Source organism: Triturus cristatus, chromosome 2_1 (genome assembly GCF_964204655.1).
Source record: "Triturus cristatus chromosome 2_1, aTriCri1.1, whole genome shotgun sequence".
In the NCBI taxonomy this organism is placed as follows: Eukaryota; Metazoa; Chordata; class Amphibia; order Caudata; family Salamandridae; genus Triturus; species Triturus cristatus.
Genome location: NC_140581.1, coordinates 567350006 through 567373237, shown reverse-complemented (window position 1 = coordinate 567373237; position 23232 = coordinate 567350006). Strand labels below are relative to the sequence as shown.

At 41.7% G+C, this 23232-nt stretch overlaps 1 protein-coding gene across 1 annotated transcript in view; it reads right to left on the bottom strand.

The window, feature by feature from the left end:
* The window catches only part of ADGRV1 (adhesion G protein-coupled receptor V1), a 1990932-nt gene that overhangs the window by 1029386 nt on the left and 938314 nt on the right, over window positions 1-23232 (bottom strand). The window contains exons 63-64 of the mRNA XM_085632468.1: window positions 20969-21154; window positions 18250-18482 (exon numbers count right to left, since the gene is read on the bottom strand). Coding sequence (XP_085488594.1) covers window positions 18250-18482; window positions 20969-21154 — 419 coding nt within the window. The remainder of the gene's footprint in view (window positions 1-18249; window positions 18483-20968; window positions 21155-23232) is intronic.

Sequence of the window (23232 nt, the reverse complement as noted above, 5' to 3'; positions counted from 1 at the left end):
AGGGCAGAGACTGTCAGTTGATTCCTTTGTGTTCTACTGCAGCTTCCCAGAGGGTTTTAAAGAACAACTAGAGCGCTAACAGTCCTACTTATGACAAACGTATGGCACACCTGAAGCCATCTTGATTGGAATAAAGTGGTAACTCTTAAAACATTTAATTTAAAAAGGAACAAAATGTGCCATAGAAAGTATGATTAGTGCTGCAGAGTGACTTCTCAAATCCTCTTCTATTTCATTAAAAAAGTCTGACATGCAGACTGAAACATGCACTTTCAATACCAGCAGCAGACTTCCCTAGCGAGAAGTAGCTTTACTACAGTGATCTAATAAGCAAGTAGAGTGCTAACATTCTGAATTTATGGCAAATGTGGGACACATCTGAATGCCTTCTTGATGGAATCAAAGTAAAAAAACCTGAAGTATTTCCTACTGAGGAGACTGTAGTAAATGAGGAAATTAGGAAACTTCATAACAAATAAGTCTCCCAAGACGGCCACCAGAGACAAAAGAGCCCAAATGTAGCAGAAATATCACCCAGATGTAGCCCAAGTATAGCCCAATGACAGAATGTCCCAGATTGTTCTAAAGAACATCTAGAGCGCTAGCAGTCTTACTTATGACAAAAGTATGGCACACCTGAAGCCATCTTAATTGGAATAAAGTGGTAACACTTAAAACATTTAACTTGCAAAGGAACAAAATGAGGGGGTTCATTTTGCCATAGAAATTATGATTAGTGCTGCAGAAAGAAAACGTAGGGCACATTTTGACTTCTCAAATCCTCTTCTATTTCATAAAAAAATTCTGACATGCAGACTGAAACATGCACTTTGAATACCAGCAGCAGACTTCCCTGGTGATCAGTAGCTTTACTACAGTGAGCTAAAGAGCAACTAGAGTGCTACCATTCAGAATTTATGACAAATGAGTGACACATCTGAATGCCTTCTTGTTGGAACCAAAGTAAACAAGCAATGAAAATGCAATAGGTCTTGCCCTCCTTTAAGTTAAAGTAATTCTGTTTGTAATTAGGTGGCTTTTTAGCTTTGCTTGTATTAGTGTTTTTCAAACTTTCATGTACATAACATGCATATGTATGCATATATGTATATGTATATGTATGCATGCATTTATATTTGTATTTATATAGATATGCAGATTATATATATGTTTATCTATGTATATATATATATACACATACATATATATAAATGCATATGCATATATATGCATATATATATGTGCATATGTGTGCGTGTAGAGAGAGGTAGAGAGGTAGAGGTGTACAGATAGAGGTGTAGAGGTAGAGAGGTAGAGGTAGAGAGGTAGAGAGTAGTAGGGAGAGGTAGCGAGAGGTAGAGAGGTAGAGAGCAGAGAGTGAGTAATAGAGAGTAGAGAGTGAGTAGTAGAGAGTAGTAGAGAACAGTAGAGAGAGTAGCAGAGAGAGTAGCAGAGAGTGAGTAGTAGAGAGTAGTAGAATGAGTAGTAGAGAGTGAGTAGTAGAGAGTGAGTAGTAGAGAGTAGTAGAGAGTAAGTATTAGAGAGTGAGTAGTAGAGAGTAGTAGAGAGTAGTAGAGAGTGAGTAGTAGATTGAGTAGTAGAGAGTAGTAGAGAGTGAGTAGTAGAGAGTGAGTAGTAGAGAGAGAGTAGTAGAGAGTAGTAGAGAGCAAGTAGTAGAGAGTGAGCAGTACAGAGTGAGTAGTGCAGAGTGAGTAGTAGAGAGTGAATAGTAGAGAGTGAGTAGTAGAGAGAGTAGTAGAGAGTGAGTAGTAGAGAGAGAGTAGTAGAGAGTAGTAGAGAGCAAGTAGTAGAGAGTGAGTAGTAGAGAGAGAGTAGTAGAGAGCAAGTAGTAGAGAGTGAGTAGTAGAGAGTGAGTAGTAGAGAGTGAGTAGTAGAGAGTAGTAGAGAGTAAGTATTAGAGAGTGAGTAGTAGAGAGTAGTAGAGAGTAGTAGAGAGTGAGTAGTAGATTGAGTAGTAGAGAGTAATAGAGAGTGAGTAGTAGAGAGTGAGTAGTAGAGAGAGAGTAGTAGAGAGTAGTAGAGAGCAAGTAGTAGAGAGTGAGCAGTACAGAGTGAGTAGTGCAGAGTGAGTAGTAGAGAGTGAATAGTAGAGAGTGAGTAGTAGAGAGAGTAGTAGAGAGTGAGTAGTAGAGAGAGAGTAGTAGAGAGTAGTAGAGAGCAAGTAGTAGAGAGTGAGTAGTAGAGAGAGAGTAGTAGAGAGTAGTAGAGAGCAAGTAGTAGAGAGCGAGTAGTAGAGAGTGAGTAGTAGAGAGTGAGTAGTAGAGAGAGTGTAGTAGAGAGTAGTAGAGAGATTAGTAGTAGAGTAGTAGAGAGTGAGTGGTAGAGAGTAGTAGAGAGTAGTAGCAGAGCTGCTCTAGCTGCCACTGACTGACTGACTGACACTGACTGACACTTATTGACTGACTGACAATGACTGACACTGATTGACTGAAACTGACTGACTGACACTGAATCACTGACTGACACTGACTGACACTGATTGACTGACACTGACTGACTGACACTGACTGACTGACACTGACTGACACTGACTGACTGACACTGACTGACTGACACTGACACTGACTGACACTGACTGACTACTCTCTACTACTCTACTACTCTACTACTCACTCTCTACTACTCTCTACTACTCTCTCGCTACTACTCACTCTCTACTACTCACTCTCTACTACTCACTCTCTACTACTCTACTACTCACTCTCTACTACTCTACTACTCTCTACTACTCACTCTCTACTACTCACTCTCTACTACTCTCTATTACTCACTCTCTACTAGCGAGTTTATAGTAGAGAGTAGTAGAGAGAGAGTAGTAGAGAGTAGTAGAGAGTGAGTAGTAGAGCAGTAGAGAATGAGTAGTAGAGAGTAGTAGAGTGAGTAGTACTCTCTCTCTACTACTCACTCTCTACTACTCACTCTCTACTACTCCCTACTACCCACTCTCTACTACTCACTCTCAACTACTCACTCTCAACTACTCACTCTCTACTACTTTCTACTGCTCACTCTCCACTACTCACTCTCTACTACGCGCTCTCAACTACTCTCTACTACTCTCTCTACTTCTCACTCTCTACTACTCTCTCTACTACTCACTCTCTACTACTCTCTCTCTACTACACACTCTCTAGTACTCACGCTACTACTCCACTACTCTCTACTACTCACTCTCTACTACTCTCTACTACTCTCTCTCTACTACTCACTCTCTACTACTCATTCTCTACTACTCTCTACTACTCACTCTCTACTACTCGTTCTCTACTACTCACTCTCTACTGCTCTCTACTACTCACTGTCTACTACTCTCTCTCTACTACTCTCTACTACTCACTCTCTACTACTCACTCTCTACTACTCTCTACTACTCACTCTACTACTCTCAACTACTCACTCTCTACTACTCTCTACTACTCTCTCTCTACTCACTGAGTAATACTCTCTCTTTACTACTCACTCTCTACTTCTCTCCCTCTAAATCAGCTCTACTGACCTGGTTCTCTGCCTCTAGAGCAGCTCTGCTGACCTGGTTCTATGGCTCTAAAGCAGCTCTGCTGACCTGGTTCTCTGACTCGAAAGCAGCTCTGCTGATCTGGTTCTCTGGCTCTAAAGCAGCTCTGCTGACCTGGTTCTCTCCCTCTAAAGCATCTCTGCTGACCTGGTTTCTCTGGCTCTAGAGCAGCTCTGCTGACCTGGTTCTCTGGCTCTAAAGCAGCTCTGCTGACCTGGTTCTCTCCCTCTAAAGCAGCTCTGCTGACCTGGTTATCTGCCTCTAGAGCAGCTCTGCTGACCTGGTTCTCTGGCTCTAAAGCAGCTCTGCTGACCTGGTTCTCTGGCTCTAAAGCAGCTCTGCTGACCTGGTTCTCTGGCTCTAGAACAACTCTGCTGACCTGGTTCTCTGGCTCTAGAGCAGCTCTGCTGACCTGGTTCTCTGGCTCTAAAGCAGCTCTGTTGACCTGGTTCTCTCCCTGTAAAGAGGTCTGCTGACCTGGTTCTCTGCCTCTAGAGCAGCTCTGCTGACCTGGTTCTCTGCATCTAGAGCAGCTCTGCTGACCTGGTTCTCTGGCTCTAAAGCAGCTCTGCTGACCTGGTTCTCTGGCTCTAAAGCAGCTCTGCTGACCTGGTTCTCTGGCTCTAGAGCAGCTCTGCTGACCTGGTTCTCTGGCTCTAAAGCAGCTCTGCTGACCTGGTTCTCTCCCTCTAAAGAGCTCTGCTGACCTGGTTCTCCGTCTCTTAAACAGTTCTGCTGACCTGGTTCTCTGCCTCTAGAGCAGCTCTGCTGACCTGGTTCTATGGCTCTAAAGCAGCTAATCTGACCTGATTTCTCTGGCTCTACAACAGCTCTGCTGACCTGGTTCTCGGCGTCTAGAGCAGCTCTGCTGCCCTGGGTCTCTGGCTCTAGAGCAGCTCTGCTGACCTGGGCCTCTGGTTCTAGAGCAGCTCTGCTGGCCTGCTTCTTAGGCTCTAGAGCAGCTCTGCTGACCTGGTTCTCTGGCTCTACAACGGCTCTGCTGACCTGGTTTCTCTGGCTCTACAGCAGCTCTGCTGACCTGGTTCTCTGCACTCACGATGCCCGCACCCGACTTCGCGAAAATATATTTAAAAATAATATAAGTTTATTATAAGTACAAATTTATTATTTTTATGAATATCTTAGATAATCTCTTGCCCTAATATGTATATTAAAGACACAGAGTGAGTAGTAGATTGAGTAGTAGAGAGTAGTAAAGAGTAGTAGAGGGTGAGTAGTAGAGAGTAGTAGAGAGTGAGTAGTATAGAGAGAGTAGTAGAGAGTAGTAGAGAGCAAGTAGTAGAGAGTGAGTAGTAGAGAGTGAGTAGTAGAGAGTAGTAGAGAGTGAGTAGTAGAGAGTAGTAGAGTGAGTAGTAGAGAGTGAGTAGTAGAGAGAGTGTAGTAGAGAGTAGTAGAGAGTGAGTGGTAGAGAGTAGTAGCAGAGCTGCTCTAGCTGACACTGACTGACTGACACTGACTGACTGACACTGACTGATTGACACTGACTGACACTTTTTGACTGACACTGACTGACACTGACTGACACTGACACTGACTGACACTGATTGACTGAAACTGACTGACTGACACTGACTGACTACTCTCTACTACTCTACTACTCTCTCTCTACTACTCACTCTCTACTACTCACTCTCTACTACTCTCTACTACTCACTCTCTACTACTCACTCTCTACTACTCTACTACTCTCTACTACTCACTCTCAACTACTCACTCTCTACTACTCTCTACTTCGTACATTCTACTACTCACTCTACTACTCGCTCTCTACTACTCTCTACTACTCACTCTCTACTACTCACTATTCTACAACTCTCTACCACTCACTCTCTACTATTCACTCTCTACTACTCTCTACTACTCACTCTCTACTACTCACTCTCTACTACTCACGCTCTACTAGCAGAGAGAGACCTGGTTCTCTGGCTCTAGAGCAGCTCTGCTGACGTGCTTCTCTGGCTCTAGAGCAGCTCTGCTGACCTGGTTCTCTCCCTCTAAAGAGCTCTGCTGATCTGGTTCTCAGGCTCTAAAGCAGTTCTGCTGACCTGGTTCTCTGTCTGCTGACCTGGTTCTATGGCTCTAAAGCAGCTCTACTGACCTTGTTCTCTGGCTCTAAAGCAGCTCTGCTGACCTGGTTCTCTGGCTCTAGAGCAACTCTGCTGACGTGCTTCTCTGGCTCTAAAGCAGCACTGCTGACCTGGTTCTCTCCCTCTAAAGAGCTCTGCTGACCTGGTTCTCAGGCTCTAAAGCAGTTCTGCTAACCTGGTTCTCTGCCTCTAGAGCAGCTCTCCTGACCTGGTTCTATGGCTCTAAAGCAGCTCTGCTGACCTGGCTCTCTGGCTCTAGAGCAGCTCTGCTGACCTGGTTCTCTGGCTCTAAAGCAGCTCTGCTGACATGGTTTTCTCCATCTAAAGAGCTCTGCTGACCTGGTTCTCTGGCTCTAAAGCAGCTCTGCTGACCAGGTTCTCTCCCTCTAAAGAGCTCTGCTGACCTGATTCTCTGGCTCTAAAGCAGTTCTGCTGACCTGGTTCTCTCCCTCTAGAGCAGCTCTGCTGACCTGGTTCTATGGCTCTAAAGCAGCTCTACTGACCTGGTTTCTCTGGCTCTACAACAGCTCTGCTGACCTGGTTCTCGGCCTCTAGAGTAGCTCTGCTGACCTGGGTCTCTGGCTCTAGAGTAGCTCTGCTGACCTGGGTCTCTGGTTCTACAGTAGCTCTGCTGACCTGCTTCTTAGGCTCTAGAGCAGCTCTGCTGACCTGGTTCTCTGACTCTACAACGGCTCTCCTGACCTGGTTTCTCTGGCTCTACAGCAGCTCTGCTGACCTGGTTCTCTGCACTCACGGTGCCCGCACCCGACTTCGCGAAAATATATTATATATAATAATATAATATAAGTTTATTATAAGTACAAATATATTATTTTTATGAATATCTTAGATAATCTCTTGCCCTAATATGTATATTAAAGACACATACATATCATTTTGGAACATAAAATGTTTTTGAGGGAGTAGCGCACCCAGCGCACCCCAGCACATATATGACGTCACGCGGGACCCACAACCGCGCAAGCATCTCGTACCGTAATGCGCATGTGTCGCGAATGCACAGAAGCAGGAGTCGTGGACTGGTCGCATACCAATCGCGCACATCACTTAATTTTATGTATATGATGTAACTGAAAAACACTCAGCAGTCGCACACCGTACGCGGATCCTTCATGAATTTTCTAAAATGGCGGCTAGAATGCGTGCACTCACCGTGACGGTGAGTGCGCGACGCCGAAAAAAAAATTGATTTTTTTTATTTTAAGAAAATAATATAAATATATTAAAATAAAAAATGAAAACAAGAAAATCAATATTTCAGTTTGAATTTTTTATTTTTTGTTGTTGCAATTTTCAGAAAAATATATAATGTTATTTAATGAATAAAATATTTATAAATAAACAGTTAAAAAACTGTAGAACATCAGTACAAAAAATAGGTATAACTAATACCAAACTTAAAAATTAGCATTTAAAAAAACCTTTGAAACTCACTGAAAAAAAACATAGGTTTCAGAGACGTTATAGTTAGAAATTAGCATTTAAAAAAGCTTTGAAATTCACTGAAAAAAACCATAGGTTTCAGAGACATTATAGTTAGAATTTAGCATTTAAAAAACCTTAGAAATTCACAGAAAAAACCATAGGTTTCAGGGGTGTTATAGTTAGCTGGCCATTTCACTCGTACAAAACCATAGAAATTCCTCCGTTATAGTTAGTTCTGCTAACTATAACTCGCTCGCCCGCAATGCACTGCTGATGATGTCACATATTGCATCATTCATGACATGGTCAGTGACATCACTGATGACATCACTGATGACATCTCAAATGACATCACTGATGACATCATCCACATGACAATCTGTTACTCCTCATCATACACTAGTATAACCTTTCATCACTCACTGTAAAATACAGAGTACCATATTTGAAACCATTGACATACCAATACCAGTTACTAGATACCCACTCACTGATTCCTAAGTCTACACACACAACTACCCATTCAACAACGGAATCATTTATACATGCAGTCACTAATTAATAGAACACTAGCAAATGCACTTATACACATATGTAGACATTGACTCATCAGCAGTCATCTTAGTCGGTTATGCAGTCATCCTACTCACTCATGAAAAAAATTAATCACACTTACATTTCATTTACTCATTTACACAATTTTCCAACAACACCTCATTTATTCAAACACATAGTACCTCATTGTTAATATGTTAAAAAATCACCATTACAATTATACACTCATTCATATAGTTACTCTCACAATCATTGACTCTTACACATACTTATTTATATACACCAACCCTCACATACAATGCCTTTTATTTTTTTACTTTGTTGAAGATGTACAATTAAAACATATATTCGCTCACCAACACACAAATAAATACACTCAGTCACCCAAACAACTGTTTCCACATGCACTCTTAAACCTATACACCTAGTCAATCAATCATTCACACATCTATGCATAGTTACACACACCCCATCCAACCACACACAAACTCAGTGTCCCATACAAATACTCACCCAACTAATCAATAAATAATATACACACTCATGTAGTTAGTGACCAACTGATGCAGCATGTTATACAATAACGGAGACAGTGCGGCACACATTCACATAGTTTAGTTACTAATGCATGTATTAGGTGAGACACTTTTAATTACTCACTTAAACAGACAGTTACTAAATCCTCCATCCAGACAGTTATATATCCACTCAATCTTCAATACAGATTGGTATATATATAATACATATTTAAATTTCAAACTAAACCACATTCACTGGATGATGTCATCAGTGATGTCATTTGAGATGTCATCAGTGATGTCATCAGTGATGTCACTGACCATGTCATGAATGATGCAATATGTGACATCATCAGCAGTGCATTGCGGGCACGCGAGTTATAGTTAGCAGAACTAACTATAACGGAGGAATTTCTATGGTTTTTTACGAGTGAAATGGCCAGCTCACTATAACACCCCTGAAACCTATGTTTTTTTCTGTGAATATATATATATATATATATATATATATATATATATATATATATATATATATATATATATATATATATATTACCTACTGGCGGTCGCCAGTAGGTAGTTATAGTTAGGACCGTGTTTCCATAGGAAATCCACAACATTCTATTTTGAATAACTTTGGCGCCGATTGACGAATCCTCGCGAAATTTTCAAAATAGGTGGGGCGCTCCGCTCCGCTCTTTCCCTGAAAGTCTCGGGGGGATTCGTCAAGTGGGGGCTGAGAAAAAGGGGGGGTCCCAAAACGCGTTTTCCCCATGCATTTTGGTTCATAGGACCTTTAGTCCAAGCTGCAGCCCGAATGGCTGAACAGAATTACTTGAAATTTGGCAAAGAGGTAGTCCTCAGGTCAGGGATGTGCCTTTTGTAGGTCTGGTGTAAATGTGTTCAGTATTTGCTGAGAAAATAGCATTTGAATCAATATATATATCTATAGGCGCGCTCCGAGCGCTTACGGTAAGCTTACCGTACGCGCACGGTGCCATGCGCGAGCTCAATTCTGATTGGTGGTTACATGACTGTAAACATTCGAATCGGTCGAAATCAGGAAGTGTCGGCCTCCATTTTGTGTGTCTCACACTGATAAAAAAAGGAGGAGAACGTGGAAAGGGGGCAACGAAGAGAGTTGCAGACCCCCTAGCGTTTGTCAGGGGGTCCAAGAAGGCCATAAAAGTATGAAAAATACATTAAAATGTTTTTTTTTTTAAATCACGGGGTGCGCGTACGGTAAGCTTACCGTACGCGTACGGTAGAAAATAACAAAAAAAGAAGAAAAAAACAAATTTAAGTGATAAGATATTAGGGGGCTCTAAAAAGAGCCGTTGTGTTCATTGAGTGTTTTTTGGTACCTACAAGTAAGTACCGATGCAGAGTCTAAAGTTTAAGAGGAAGACTCTGTTCCCTTCATCATTGAAATGTACACCGTCTCCCCTATCAATGTCTTGCATGTTGTAACGCAAGTTGTTGTGGTATATAGAACCCATACCATAGTCTCTGAGGAAAGCAGAAACAGATTTGTTGACGTGCTTTCTTGCTTTGTCAATCTGCGGACAAAATTGGTAGGACCAGTTCCACTTTTGCCTTTGGCATATGTTAGAATATACAAAGGCAGAATGAGGAAAAAGCGACATCAATTGCAAAAAGGTGTCCTTAATAAGCATTTCCAGACCTACACCAGTTAAAGTGCCTAGGTCATTTCCACCACAGTGCACAATAATAAGGTTAGGGTGTGGGAGATGCAGAAAGGTTTTTACCAAAGGCATTAATTGGTGCCACTTTAACCCTCTCTGACCAATCCATTTAATGTCTACATTTGGAAAAGCAAGGTCTCTCACCATACCTCTTTTTTCTGCAAATTTTTCACTCCAGAAGACATAGCTGTGACCTACAATCCACACTGTGAACATCTTTCAAGGAGATGTGGATGCACTCTGAAGGTGTCTTTCAGTAGAATGGCAAAATGAAATGAAAGACAGTTTGAAAATGGAGGCATACATATTTTTTTAAAATAAAAAGAACTCATTGGCTGTTTCACACCATTCTACACTAAAAACTAGGCTGTATGTGTACATTTATAGAAGCATGTTTTGTATTGGTTTAGAAAATTGTGTTCCCACAGAAGAATAGTTTGGCTTTGCTGTTAGGTTGGACAGGTGAAGCACTCTTGGTCTTTCGATTTGAAACATTGTGTGGTGAACTTCTGACCTCTCTCCTCACAGCAGTGTTCCATGAGCTGTTGCTATGGTAGCAGGCAGAAGTCAAGTTGGGGGAAGGGAACATTTGGAAAAGGGTTGAAGTTTTCAACCAATAGAAATGTATGATTTCATTTGAAAAAAAGTGGGAAGCACAGAGATTTGTAATTAACATGTATAATTGTGAAAAAAGAGAGGGAAACATTGCCATTAATTGGTTCTGCTCAGAGGAGAGAGGTGTACAGCTCTGATATTCTGACTGTGATAGTCTGCTGTTTGAGTGCCACATTTCTTTCTCAACTAACAAATTTTAAAGGTGAGTTATGAGTTTGAGAGGGGGTGAATTTTGCATGAGTCTGTGAGCATAGAGGAATTGCTGTCAGAGATGTATTTGGTGTCTCTCTGGTTCTTTTGGGAAGTAACCATGCGTATGTCTCTTGCAACTGAAAATACACAGTCTGCATAAGCAGACTGTTAGCACACACCCAGCAGTTTATCCTGTAGAATCATGCTGAGTATTCACAAGTGACTGATGTTTTATGGAAGCAGTGAGTAACGCTAATATATTCAACATCACTAAGGCTGATTTCTTTTGCTGGAGTGTAGTCAGTCACCAAGGTCACACATGTTCATGGTCAGAAAAAGCTGTTTGGACATGTGCTGTTTTCTGTGTCTGAAAACTGTAATGAAAATGTATGCGACTGTTAGAGTAATTAACGCTTGCAGGAAAAAAACAGTAGTAAGTGTGCTTTGAAATTGGCAAGCAAATTTCGTTTTCTGCCTAAAAACACAGAAAACAGTAGTAAGTGTGCTTTGAAAATGGCAAGCAAATTTCATTTTACGCATGAGTCTGTGAGCATAGAGGTGATTATGCTTATGCAACACAATTTTCGGACGATATTTACGTGACGTTTATATTACGGTATGTTTTAATGAGAAGAGATTCTGGGCTTTTTTTAAACAATCTTTCTGATTGTTTTTTTTTTTTGCCCGCTGTTAAGTGATGAATGCAATTGCTTTTACGATTTACAGTAAAATGCAATATATTCTGAAAACAGCAATAAAAGGGCAAAAATATGTTTGATGAAAAATGAAAATATGTGCACTGTATTCTAAAAAGTATTGTTAAATATTAATACATTTTTCTTTTTTTACAGATTGAGAAAGGAAAAATATAAAAATAAACTTCTTTACATCAAGTAAAATAAATCACTTATTTTTCTTTTAGTTATTTTCTTTGTCAGGTAAGTGTGAAATTTCAGGAATTATCACACATTTACTTTAATGCTCACTTTTTTCACTACTCTTCTCTATGTTTTTTTCATTTCTGTAGTAGTCCCTCATGGACCTTGTAGGTTAATTACATTTTTTGGTTTAAAAAAAAAAAAAAAAAAAAAATGCGCGGTAAAAAATGCACGGTAAAAAAAAAAAAAAAAGTCAATTAAAATTTTTTAAAAAAAGTTAAGAAGTAAGGTTTGCTCTTAAAAGAACCGTTGTGTTCATAAAGGGAAAGAGGAAAGAAAGAATGGGAATACTAACAAGGACCACAGATGTGCTGGTCTATCCTATTGTTTATGAGGGAAACACTGGTCTCCGCATGAACAATTAGGCCATGACATCTTGTGCACCTCATTGTAACCCTCCCAAAATGAGGGTTTATATCCAGAGGACCAGAAAAGGGTGATGCTCCCACCGCAGAGGAAGTGCTCGGCTGAGCTGTCGAAGAAGTACTCGGCTGAGCATCTGCAGGTGTGCTTGGGTGACTTACTGGAGATGTTTCTCCAGTATGTCTAGCATAAGTCCTGGGGTGTTTATCCTTAATGTGTCTAACCATAGAGTGATTTCCAAAGGAATACTTCTTCCTAGGATTCCCTCTAGATAAGACACGCTCACAAAGTGAGCAGGTGACTAAAGGAGCATTTACCTTTTTCTGCCCCTCTGGATAGGTGAAATATTCCCATACAAAAGAAGTCTTTTGTTTCCTCCTTCTCTCTCTGATGATGCTGCTACCTGGCTCACTCTCAGAAGAGGACTGCTGTTCTGCCATCGTATCACAAAGACAACTCAGCTCCTTCTCCTAAGGGATCACAAGCAGAAATGAGGGTAATGGGTGTGGTGTAGGAGAGTTCTAGAACTGAAAGTACTTTAAACCAATCAAAAGTGCTGTTTCTTGGTCACATGACCAACCGTGCGCGTACGTTACGCTTACGGAGTGCTTACGGTAAAAGTACGCATGCGCGTATAAAAGACACTTGCATGCGCACATGCGCATAACAGGCACGCTCCAACACTTCCGCGTAACGTGCGCGTGTAACGTATGTGCTTACGCGTCGCGTACGCAGTACGGATGTCTACGTAAATTGCGTAACCATACGCAAACAGAGTCGAAATATTACGTACGTAAAGCAAAACGTGCGCTTACGGTAAGCTTACCGTACGCGCACGTTAAAAAAAAAAAAAAGAAAAAAAAGATTCACTATGTTATACTACTATATCTCACCTGTTTGGTTAAAAAAAAAGGTGAAAAATTATATATTGCAGAATTTTAAAAATGTTACCATAGTGTTTAAAGAGAATATAAAGTAAAAAAAAAAGATGTAAAAAACCCTGCAAAAAGAAAAAAAAAAAAAGAAAAAAAATGATTTCACACACGTTAAATATAAGAATTAGCATTTAAAAAACCATACAAATTCACTGAAAAAACCATAGGTTTCACACACGTTATAGTTAGGAATTTGCATTTTAAAAACCTTGCAAATTCACTGAAAAAACCATAGGTTTCACAGACGTTATAGTTAGCTGGACATTTCACTCGTAAAAAACCAATGAAATTCCCCCGTTATAGTTAGTTCAGCTAACTATAACTCGCGCACCCGCAATCCACTGCTGATGACGTCACATATAACATCACTCATGACATGGTCACTGACATCACTCATGACATCACTGATGACATCTCAAATGACATCACTGATGACATCACTGATGACATCACTGATGACATCATCCTTGTGATAGAGTGGCAGACCTCCTCTCACCCTAATATAACCTTTGATACACACATTCAAAAATAGAGACTAAAATTTTCAAAACAATGGACATACCAATACCAGTTACAACAACCTATTCAGTAATTGTAAGATCCACATACACATCCACTCATTCACCAACAGTCCTATACAGTAACTCATACATGTACTCACTCATCATATGTACTCATACACCTATACATCCTGTTACACAATGCCACTCATCCATAGAGTTACTCACATACATAGTCACTCATGCTAATAAAGAATCAAACATCCATTTACTTGCATATACAGCTATACACACACCACCACACTTACTTCTACGGAAACTTACACATACTTAGTCTTTTAAACAATCACTTATAGAAACACATACTTATTCATGCAGGAACTCTTTCAATCTCTCACTCTCACATATACTCACTTATATACACCAATAGTCACATATACTAGTTTAAAACATATGTAGTTACTCATAAAGACACTATTGAGACAGTCATTCACTCACTAACACACCCATACACACACTCATCCACCCATACAGTCCTGCACACATGCTGTCTTCAACACATACAAACAGTGAGTCACTCATTCATGCACCTATGCACTTCGTAATACCCCCCACCTAACCATGCAGACACTCAGACTGATACTCAAAAAACCAACTAATAACCTATATGGACACTCATGTAGCTACTCACCAACCCATGCAGCCACTTATACACAAAGTGAGAGACTGATACAGATATTTACATATTTAAACATTACTCACTAAGCCATGTATTCACTATGATACACTTAATCAGTCAGTTACACAATCAATTTTTCAAAAACAAATCATCCATTTAGACACTTATATACCCATTTATTCTTCCATCGACCTTGAGATATACATATATAAAACATATTTAATTTTCAGAAAAACCCACATTCACTGGATGATGTCATCAGTGATGTCATCAGTGATGTCATTTGAGATGTCATCAGTGATGTCATGAGTGATGTCAGTGACCATGTCATGAGTGATGTTATATGTGACGTCATCAGCAGTGGATTGCGGGTGCGCGAGTTATAGTTAGCTGAACTAACTATAACGGGGGAATTTCATTGGTTTTTTACGAGTGAAATATCCAGCTAACTATAACGTCTGTGAAACCTATGGTTTTTTCAGTGAATTTGCAAGGTTTTTAAAATGCAAATTCCTAACTATAACGTGTGTGAAACCTATGGTTTTTTCAGTGAATATATATATGTGTTGGACTTGGCCCTTTTGGCAGGTTCACCCCTAAACTTTTTGCCTGTCTCCCAGCCTTTTCCCTGTGTAGTATTGGTGGTTTTAGGCCTCCAGGCACTTTAGCACTGCTGTCCAGTGTAAAGTACAAAGCTGGCTCCGCCCCCTGTGGTGCGTCTAATCACCTAGCTCCCACCTGACAAAGGGGAAGAGGAGCTTGGAAAACAAAGTGCTCCAAATCCCCCCTGAACCAGTTGCATCTGGTTCCCCAAGCCCTACACTGAAGACAAAGGAGGAAAGTAGTAGTGGAGAGGTGTGGCTCACTGGTTAGAGGTGGCAGATCCGTAAGCAGAGAATTGGCCAGGGACCAGGGTTCAATTCCCGACGCGGCAGGGTCGTGGACCAGGGTCAAAACGGACTTGATAATTCTCGCCTTGGTACCTACTCTAACCAGGAACACACTCAGCAACTCTGGGCATTAAGCTTGCCTCATCTCTACAACGGCCCCCCACAGACGCCGGGGATGCCTGGTTTCACCATGGAGATACCCAGAAAGGGACCATCTCACAGGGATAGCCAGGATGGGTTCCCCAGCGGTCTATAGCGCCGGGACACTTCCGAGTAGCTGTGCGCTGTATAAATGAAAATAACATAACATAGTATAAGTAAAGGGGCTGTGACCCCATGAAAGTGTGCTGTTCTGTGCTTACTTGGGCTGGGGGAGAAACTCTGCCAGGAGGAACGTCCGAGGGACCCAGCTGCAGCTTCTTGGGGGTCCCTGCGTGCCTGCCTGCCTGGCTGTGCTGTGCTTGGGGGTCCCCAGCCCCAAGGACTTGTTATTCCTGCCTGCTAAAAGACTTGGTGGCTCCTAGCGACTCGGGAGCACTATATTTTAATTGTCCAGCGGAAGAGAAGAACGGGGGCTTTGCAGCAAGGAGCTGCAGCCTATTTTGAGGGAATCCCCACGTGGGGATTCCCCCGCGTTTTGCCCAAAACCAAGCAGGAGCCTACCCCGCTTTATGCATCTGGAAATAGCGGGTGCCCACCCCGCTTATGTGTTTTTTTGAAGAAGCGGGAGCCTACCCCGCATTGCCGCTATTTTTATGCTCTGACCGGCGGGTGCGCACCCCGCATTTGCCCGGAGAAAAGGAATTGCCGAGAACTGGCTGCCGAGCCCGGCGACCTGGAAGTCAGGCAAGCTGCCTGACTGGAGGTGTGCCCGACAGGAAGCAGTACTGGGCTGGAAGCAGAGGGCCCTCTGAGTGCCGCTGGAAAGCGAGACCAGTGCCCTAGAGCAGGACCGTGTCTCGCGGGTTCCACCAGCGGCAAAGGAAGAGAACAGAGACTCACGGGCTCCCTGTGGTCAGTGTGCATCTCCCTGTGTAGGAGACGAGAAGCCCCGGTGAGTGGAGCCTGCAGGGAAGCACTAGTGAGGGGAGCCCCGGGATGGAGGGGCTCCCCAAAGGCTTTGGGTGGCGCCCAAGGGTTGTGTGCCTGATTGCTGCACAGTGAAATGTCTCGGTGAGAAGGACCTGAGCGGCATTGTGGATGCCAGTGCTTGTTCTTCCCAGCTGCGCCGGACTCCCCCCAGGTACAGTAAGTGCCGGTACCATTTTCGCCACCGTGAGAGAGCGGACAGCTGCAACGTGGGGCATTCATTTTGGATTGCATGAGAACGGAGTGAGATACACTCCCCCGACCCCTACGCTTGGGGCACATTGCTTTCCGCTGCATTAGCAGCCCCAGGGGCCAGTAGAAGGCCCACCGCTTACGCCCTGTCATTTTTGGGAGATAGGGCATTTGAGCCCCAGTAAGAGGCCAGTTGGCCTGGGGGTCAGTTCAGCAATCACGCTAAGGTGATGTATACACCTAATTAGTGTTTCTATGGTGCTCAGCATTTTATTATATAGTGTGTTCATGCTACTGTCATTTTTGCCTTATATGATTCAGGCCTGATGTGATTTATGCTTATGAGTTTATGGCATACCGTGTTTATGCTGGTGATTGGTGCATACTGTGTTTTATGACCCGTACCTGATTTATGCCTAATGTGATTTCTGATTATGAGGTTTTGCCTACTATGATTTATGTTGCAGGATAATGCTGAGTCCAGTATTGTGCCAGTAATTACTGGTTGTGTTCTACGTTATTATGGGTTCTACATTCACTCTTTTCACTTTGTGATGGTTCTGACAGTGGCCCAATTGGCCCTGTCATGTGTATATAATCCCCTGAGAATATTGCCCGTTCCAGTTGGCACAGTGTAAATGTGTTATTATGTTTCCAATGTGTTTATGATAAAACAAAGGCTACATTTTATGTAACCTTGTGTGGAGTTTCTTTTGTGGTGTGCCTAGTTTGTGGCTGCTGTGTGTGTGTGTGTTGCTCAAACGCTTTACACATTGCCTCCGGGATAAGCCTGACTGCACGTGCCAAGCTACCAAGGGGGTGAGCATGGGTTATCTTTGGCATGTAACTCCCTTGACTAGAGTGGTGGTTTCTGCCTGGCTTTGGCGCAAGCCTTAGCCAACCAGAAATCCCATTTCTAACACTATATATACATATATGCTCATGTACTGGTGGAGAATTCCTATGTCACTGTTTCTGGAGTCTTCATCTGCGACGGTGTACAAAAAAAAGCAACAGTGCACCCAACAAAGTGCCATCAGAAATAATATCAAAACATACCTGGCTAAGAAGCAAGCCCTCTTACATAAATAGTGCCATACATGTAGCTAAGACTTAGCTAGACTGAAATAAAAAATGTACAGCAAGGAAAAAAACAGAGGCAAGTTTTCTCCATCTACACACCAAAGATCTGGAACAACATTTGCATTGATATCCCTATTCTCCTATATTTCAGAAAGAAATTAAGACACATTCCTTCAAAGACCACAATAATGTCACTCAATACCTGCTGTTCAGCACTCTGTTCCGCTTTAGTTAGGTTTGAACAACACAAGTGGATCTACAGACATACCTACATGCACACATACCTACATGCAACAAGCCATAGCCATTTTCAGGGAATCAGCTATAGAAGCTTACCAGGTGGGGAGTTGAGGCAAAATGTGAAAATTGGCATGAAACTAAGGTTCTGAATTATAAGCAGTGAAATATGTTTTCGTCTGAAAATATTTGGTTTAACTGTCTTTTAAGGGATTTAAATATACCTATCCTGATAGGATTAGGCTTGGAAGAGATGTAAAAAGCAATAGATATATTTGCTAAGTTTTTAATCCTCCCCTTTCTCATATAACTTTTTCCCACAAACAGTGGGGCAGATAATCTTCATTTTTTGTCATTAACCAAGAAAAACAATAATCTAATAAACTCAACTGTGTGAATAAATCTAAAAGATATTATTTAAAGTTTTCAGGTACAGCATCTTTACTGCAGACAGTTTAAGATTTAGGGCTTTCTTGGATCTATGGAAATGTGGGGTAAAAACATTAATTATATTCCACCACAAGCATCTCAATTTTATTTACAGGCAAACTAGATAGAAACATCACTATAAATATATATCTTCTGTACAAAATCATTACCCCTGTATCATTCACAGATTATGGTTAATTCAGAGAGATCCATCTTTATTGGCAAATATTGTTTTTTACCTTCCTTGGAGCTCCACTGCAGTGATTGATATGAAAAAGTCTTCAGGACCTTCAGGGAGGTCATCATCTCGGATTTCAACAGAAAAACCTTTAACAGTCTCATTTGGCATGAAAAGCAGCTCTCCCACTTTTGCTATGAAATCAGTGCCACTTATGGCAGTTCCATTTGAAGTCTGGTACCTCAGCTGTACCTGCCCAAAAGTGCCACTCAAGCGCTTCACAGTGAAGTTTACCTATTTTAATTAAAAAAAATGCATTAATAGAAATCAGCGAAATGTAACTGCGGTAGCTATAGTTTGTAGCAATCAAACACCACCACTGATATCTGATCTTTCAGGTGGGGAATTCAATATACCAGTCTTGAGCAGAGTGATGATGGCCCCTCTAACACACTTGTCTACCAATTCAGCAGAGAGGACAAGACTTACTTGGGGGAAGAGTCTTAATTATCCATTTAGCTCCAAAAGGTATTTCTGGTGGAAGTACATTTTAATAAGCTAGATTTTGGTCATTTACTAGAAAATATGCTAATAACCCCTGATATGATCTATTTCAAAATTCACTTGATTTCCACTCTACAATCAAAGTAGTTTCCATGTTAGTTTATAGCATGTGTATAGTCTTCCAATGAATTCCAGTTGTACCGTGAGGTGCATGACAACTGAAGCAAATTCAATACTGAGCTCTACAAATTAGGCTTTGCTTAAGCATTGTGAACAAGCACGTTTATTGACTGAAGTTTACTTCAATCTTTATGCATTTTTTATCTGTACTGCTAGTATTGAATAAGATATGCTTTTTTAGCACCGCAATCTCCATCTTATCAGCTTCCTGAAACCCCAATTTTCATAGATTTGGCACTATCTACTCCATCCACCACTATATCCAGGGTAGGAATGTCCTGTACAATAGTTGTGGATATACACAATCTGTGGGTCTTAAACGACTTTTCAAATCATCTGTGCCATGAAGGCGCACTTGTCTATTCCTGTGACATTAGCTTATGCATACAATTACACATCACTTGTTTAATTTTAGGTATCAGTAAATTAGATTGTGAGTGTAAATATATGTATTTGTAAGTACCAAATGTGAATTTATGTTCATAAATAAGGAGCACCTGGCTCAAAACACTTTTGTGTTATTTTAAATACAACCAAAAATGAATGCATGAATCTATTCAATTTATATTATATGTGTCTTTCTAAAGCTTCCAGGAAGCTGTGCTGTGATCTCCGGTAAATGCATCTTGAAAGGTTTTGTGGGTAGCTTGAGATCGTTTATTATTCATGCAGCCTGTCTGCATAGAATGCAAGCCCACACTGCTAATGCCCAGTTTAATTTTGTTCAACAGAATTCAAAGGCTTCTGAATACTTGCGTTTAAACAGTAATTTTTTTTGTTATTAATTCGCCGCCTATCAATTTTTCATTAAACTTCCATTTTTCACTTGTCCACGATTCCTTTTCACATTTTTTTATTTTTGAAAAACATTCTATCAAGTTCAAACCAAATATTTTATACAGTATTATGGCTTCTTTAATGCATTTATCATGTTCTTTTCTATTCTATGCACATTTCAATATAACATATCATACGCTCCAAAATGGACTACTGTTGCTGCTTAAGAGTATGAATACCAGGAAAAACCAATGGAATGCCTAAATGGGAGAAGTGTGCTCCATTCCACCAGTCAGGGTTCTCCAAAGTGAGTCCTATAAGGCAGGATTGATGCCAGATTTTTAAGATACCTACATTTATCTAAATGGGGATATTATAAAAAGCTGCAAGGATCCGGCCCTCCAGGACCGACTTTGGAAAACCCTGTGTGACTAGATAAAAGAGACAGCTTTGAATCCTGCATCAAAGTTTCAACAGATTGGGCTCAAGTGTCAGATCTGGTGTGACTCTGTACCCTAAACCCCCCGCCCCATTAGGATTTTCTAAATTTGGCAATGTAGAAATGTTAGAAGCCCCTACACAGAGGTTATCCTCCCACCACACAAATCCAACAAACCTTGGATGCTGTCTGCATATGTGAAGAAAGAGAATCCTTCTCCATGCAAAAGATAGATCCTAGGAGTCAGGTACAGGTTGAATAGCAGGAAACTGGACAGAGATGACCAAGAAATGTGGGACCTTGGATGGCGGCTTTGTGCAGTTGTTGGATAGGGGTGGAGTAGGAGACGGTGTTAAAGGCTGCAGAACGATCAAGTAGGGTGAGGACCACAGTTCTATCTTTTATTGTAGTTCACAAGTTATTTTGTGTGGCACTTAAGAAAATAGGCAGCCTGTGAAGTTCCAGGTAACCCATATAGACTACATGCATACGACCTAATGATTGGTACAGGAATATCAAGGTCACAATATCGTCTGACATAAATATCATGTCCTACATATAGCTTACAAAAATGTCAACACTGGAGTTACCAATAGAAACCTGATATTTTCATAAGCAATACTTAGAAGACAATATTTACATCAAATGATAATTTGGTTCACAATAATTTGAAATACAACTTTCAAATGAAATTTCTTGGCTAGAAATTGCTGTGGAAGTGGCATAGGCTTACTGTATACACAATATATAATTCTGTCCACAGCAATGGTCAAGTAAACTGTTCAACATTACTAACCAATTCTCACTATGGTAAATAGGCACCGCATGAAGGTACAATATGTACTACTTTCCTGATCAACGATTATATTCCACTCCTTACCAATTTTGCTTCCTCTGATATCTGGAACAGTTCCTGGCTGAATACAAATTGCCCATAAGGGAAATCACTGGCAGCCATTGTGATGTTTGCGACTCTCATTGACTCGTTGATCGATCCGCCTTCACTGACTGCTGTCAGATAAAACTGGAAATGCTTCTTCTCCTCTGGAATATCGTCATCGAGAGCCTACGCAGAAAAGAACAGCACAGAATTAACAATGATTCACATACAAAACAATTAATCTCACTACCTACCAAAATATAACGTTGTTTCGCCACGTTTAAGAAATTTAGCCTGGAAATTACTGTGGGCCTGATTCACAAGGATACACTTACACTTTTGTGTAAGGTAACCAGGGCTGGACTGGCCATTGCGGTCACCGGGTGTTTTCCCGGTGGGCCGGAAGGGTGGGGGCCGTTTTTCAAGCAGTTGGGACCGGTGTTGTTACTGGGGGCCGGTTATGAGGCACTGCTGCAATATCGGCCCCCTGTAACAAAACCGGCAGCAGTGCTAAAGTGGAAGCAGTGCTGCTTCTTGCAAGACCACCACCCGCCACGGCCGGTTTGGCAGAATTGCCATGGCTGGTTTGTGTGCTGAGTCCGGCCCAGAAGGTAATTTTTTGGGGGGGTATTCACTAACTACGAATTTAATTTTACTGCTAGTAATTTTATGACTGTGGCAACTCTGCACTCTTTGTTAAGACTCCGTATTTAAAAAGATTGGCCTGCCCTATCTTTTTATGTGTGAAATTCTCTGTCTCGACTGCAGACGCTCATAAAATTATTATTACTAAAATTAAACTTGTAGTTTTTGAATAACATAAAAATAGTAAACTGACACAAAAGAGTAGGGTTACCTTTGTGAATCAGCTACTTTGAGAAACAATAGGTAAATAAAATGACTGAAGTTACTCATTAGTAAGGTTAAGCAGCAATGAGTGATTTATAAAAAAAAAAATATTATAATATTGCACTTGGCACTCACATGGAACATTTGCTCTCCTGGGTGGAACATTTACAGACTGTTGTCAGCATTGGCCATGGGTAACCACTAGTAAAAGAGTAAGTGAGGCAACAAAAACACCTCAAGTATACAAGACTGAAGAAGGTAATTAAATACGTAATTTAAATCTTCCCATCTCTAGTTATTGTCATGGAACTGTCATTCATGCTCCGAATTTTTGCTTCATTAGTTTATACAAAGATCCTACTCCAATCTATGCCCTTATCCAGTGCTTAATTTGTGCCGGAGCTTTCCGATGCTTTGCACCTGCACTTACCTATCAGGGCCGGGTCTACATGTGTCTGCACATCACATATGGCATGATGATAAATCACCTCACTGACTCGGCGCAGAGTGTTGTTCTCATCTCCCGAGTCCCGATAAATGTTTCAGCTGTGAGACCTTGAGCCAAGATTTCTTGATATGAAATGATGGCGGCCCTTAGTTCAGTGTTTCTGGTGAGCGGAACACTGATTGGGCTCGATTTGGTTCTGGGGGAGTAGGGGCTGTGCGGCAGGCAGCATGCACAGATTTTGTTCAGATTGCCACGTCCTGCACACCGCACCCCAGGAGTCATCAGCCCGACGACGTTGAGGGCAGGCAGCTGGCAGCAGCACCATGCAGGCCTACATCAGTTAAGGCAGTGCCCCGCCCGCCCGTCTTACCACGAGTAACTGTAAGTACTTAGTCACCATTCCCATTGCCAAAATCAATGCTGCTTTTTGTTTGAGCGTGGTGACGTGTCTGGCACCACATTAGCTCCGGCTCCACAAGATTCGATGAGTCACTGCGCCTGACCTAGTAAAGGTCGAAGTACACATTATATACGATAGGGTCGGCCGGCCAGGGTTAAGAAGGAGCCTCCTTGAAGGACTACCTTCCGGACCTGAGCTCTACCATTCACCACCATGTGTTCAGTAGCACATTGATATTCAGAGTGTAGAGGAGGGAGGAAGGGCCGAGCTGGGTCTGGAGCCGAAGGGAGTCTGACAAGGAGGAGGGAAGAAGACTTCAAGAGCTGGAGGCCCAGCACCGTGGTAGTCCGGGAACAAGAAAGGTTGCCGGTGGGGACACCGCGTCCAGGGACAATAGGATAGGACGGCCTCAAAGTCCTTAGCCAGTTACTATGGTAACAATGATCGGGATGGAAAAAGAAGCAGATGGGGAAAAAGCCCCTAATAACCCCCAGGGGAATGGAGCTCTCTACACACCACAAAACAAACATACTGAATGTAGGGTGTAACATAATTAGAACCCCCGCA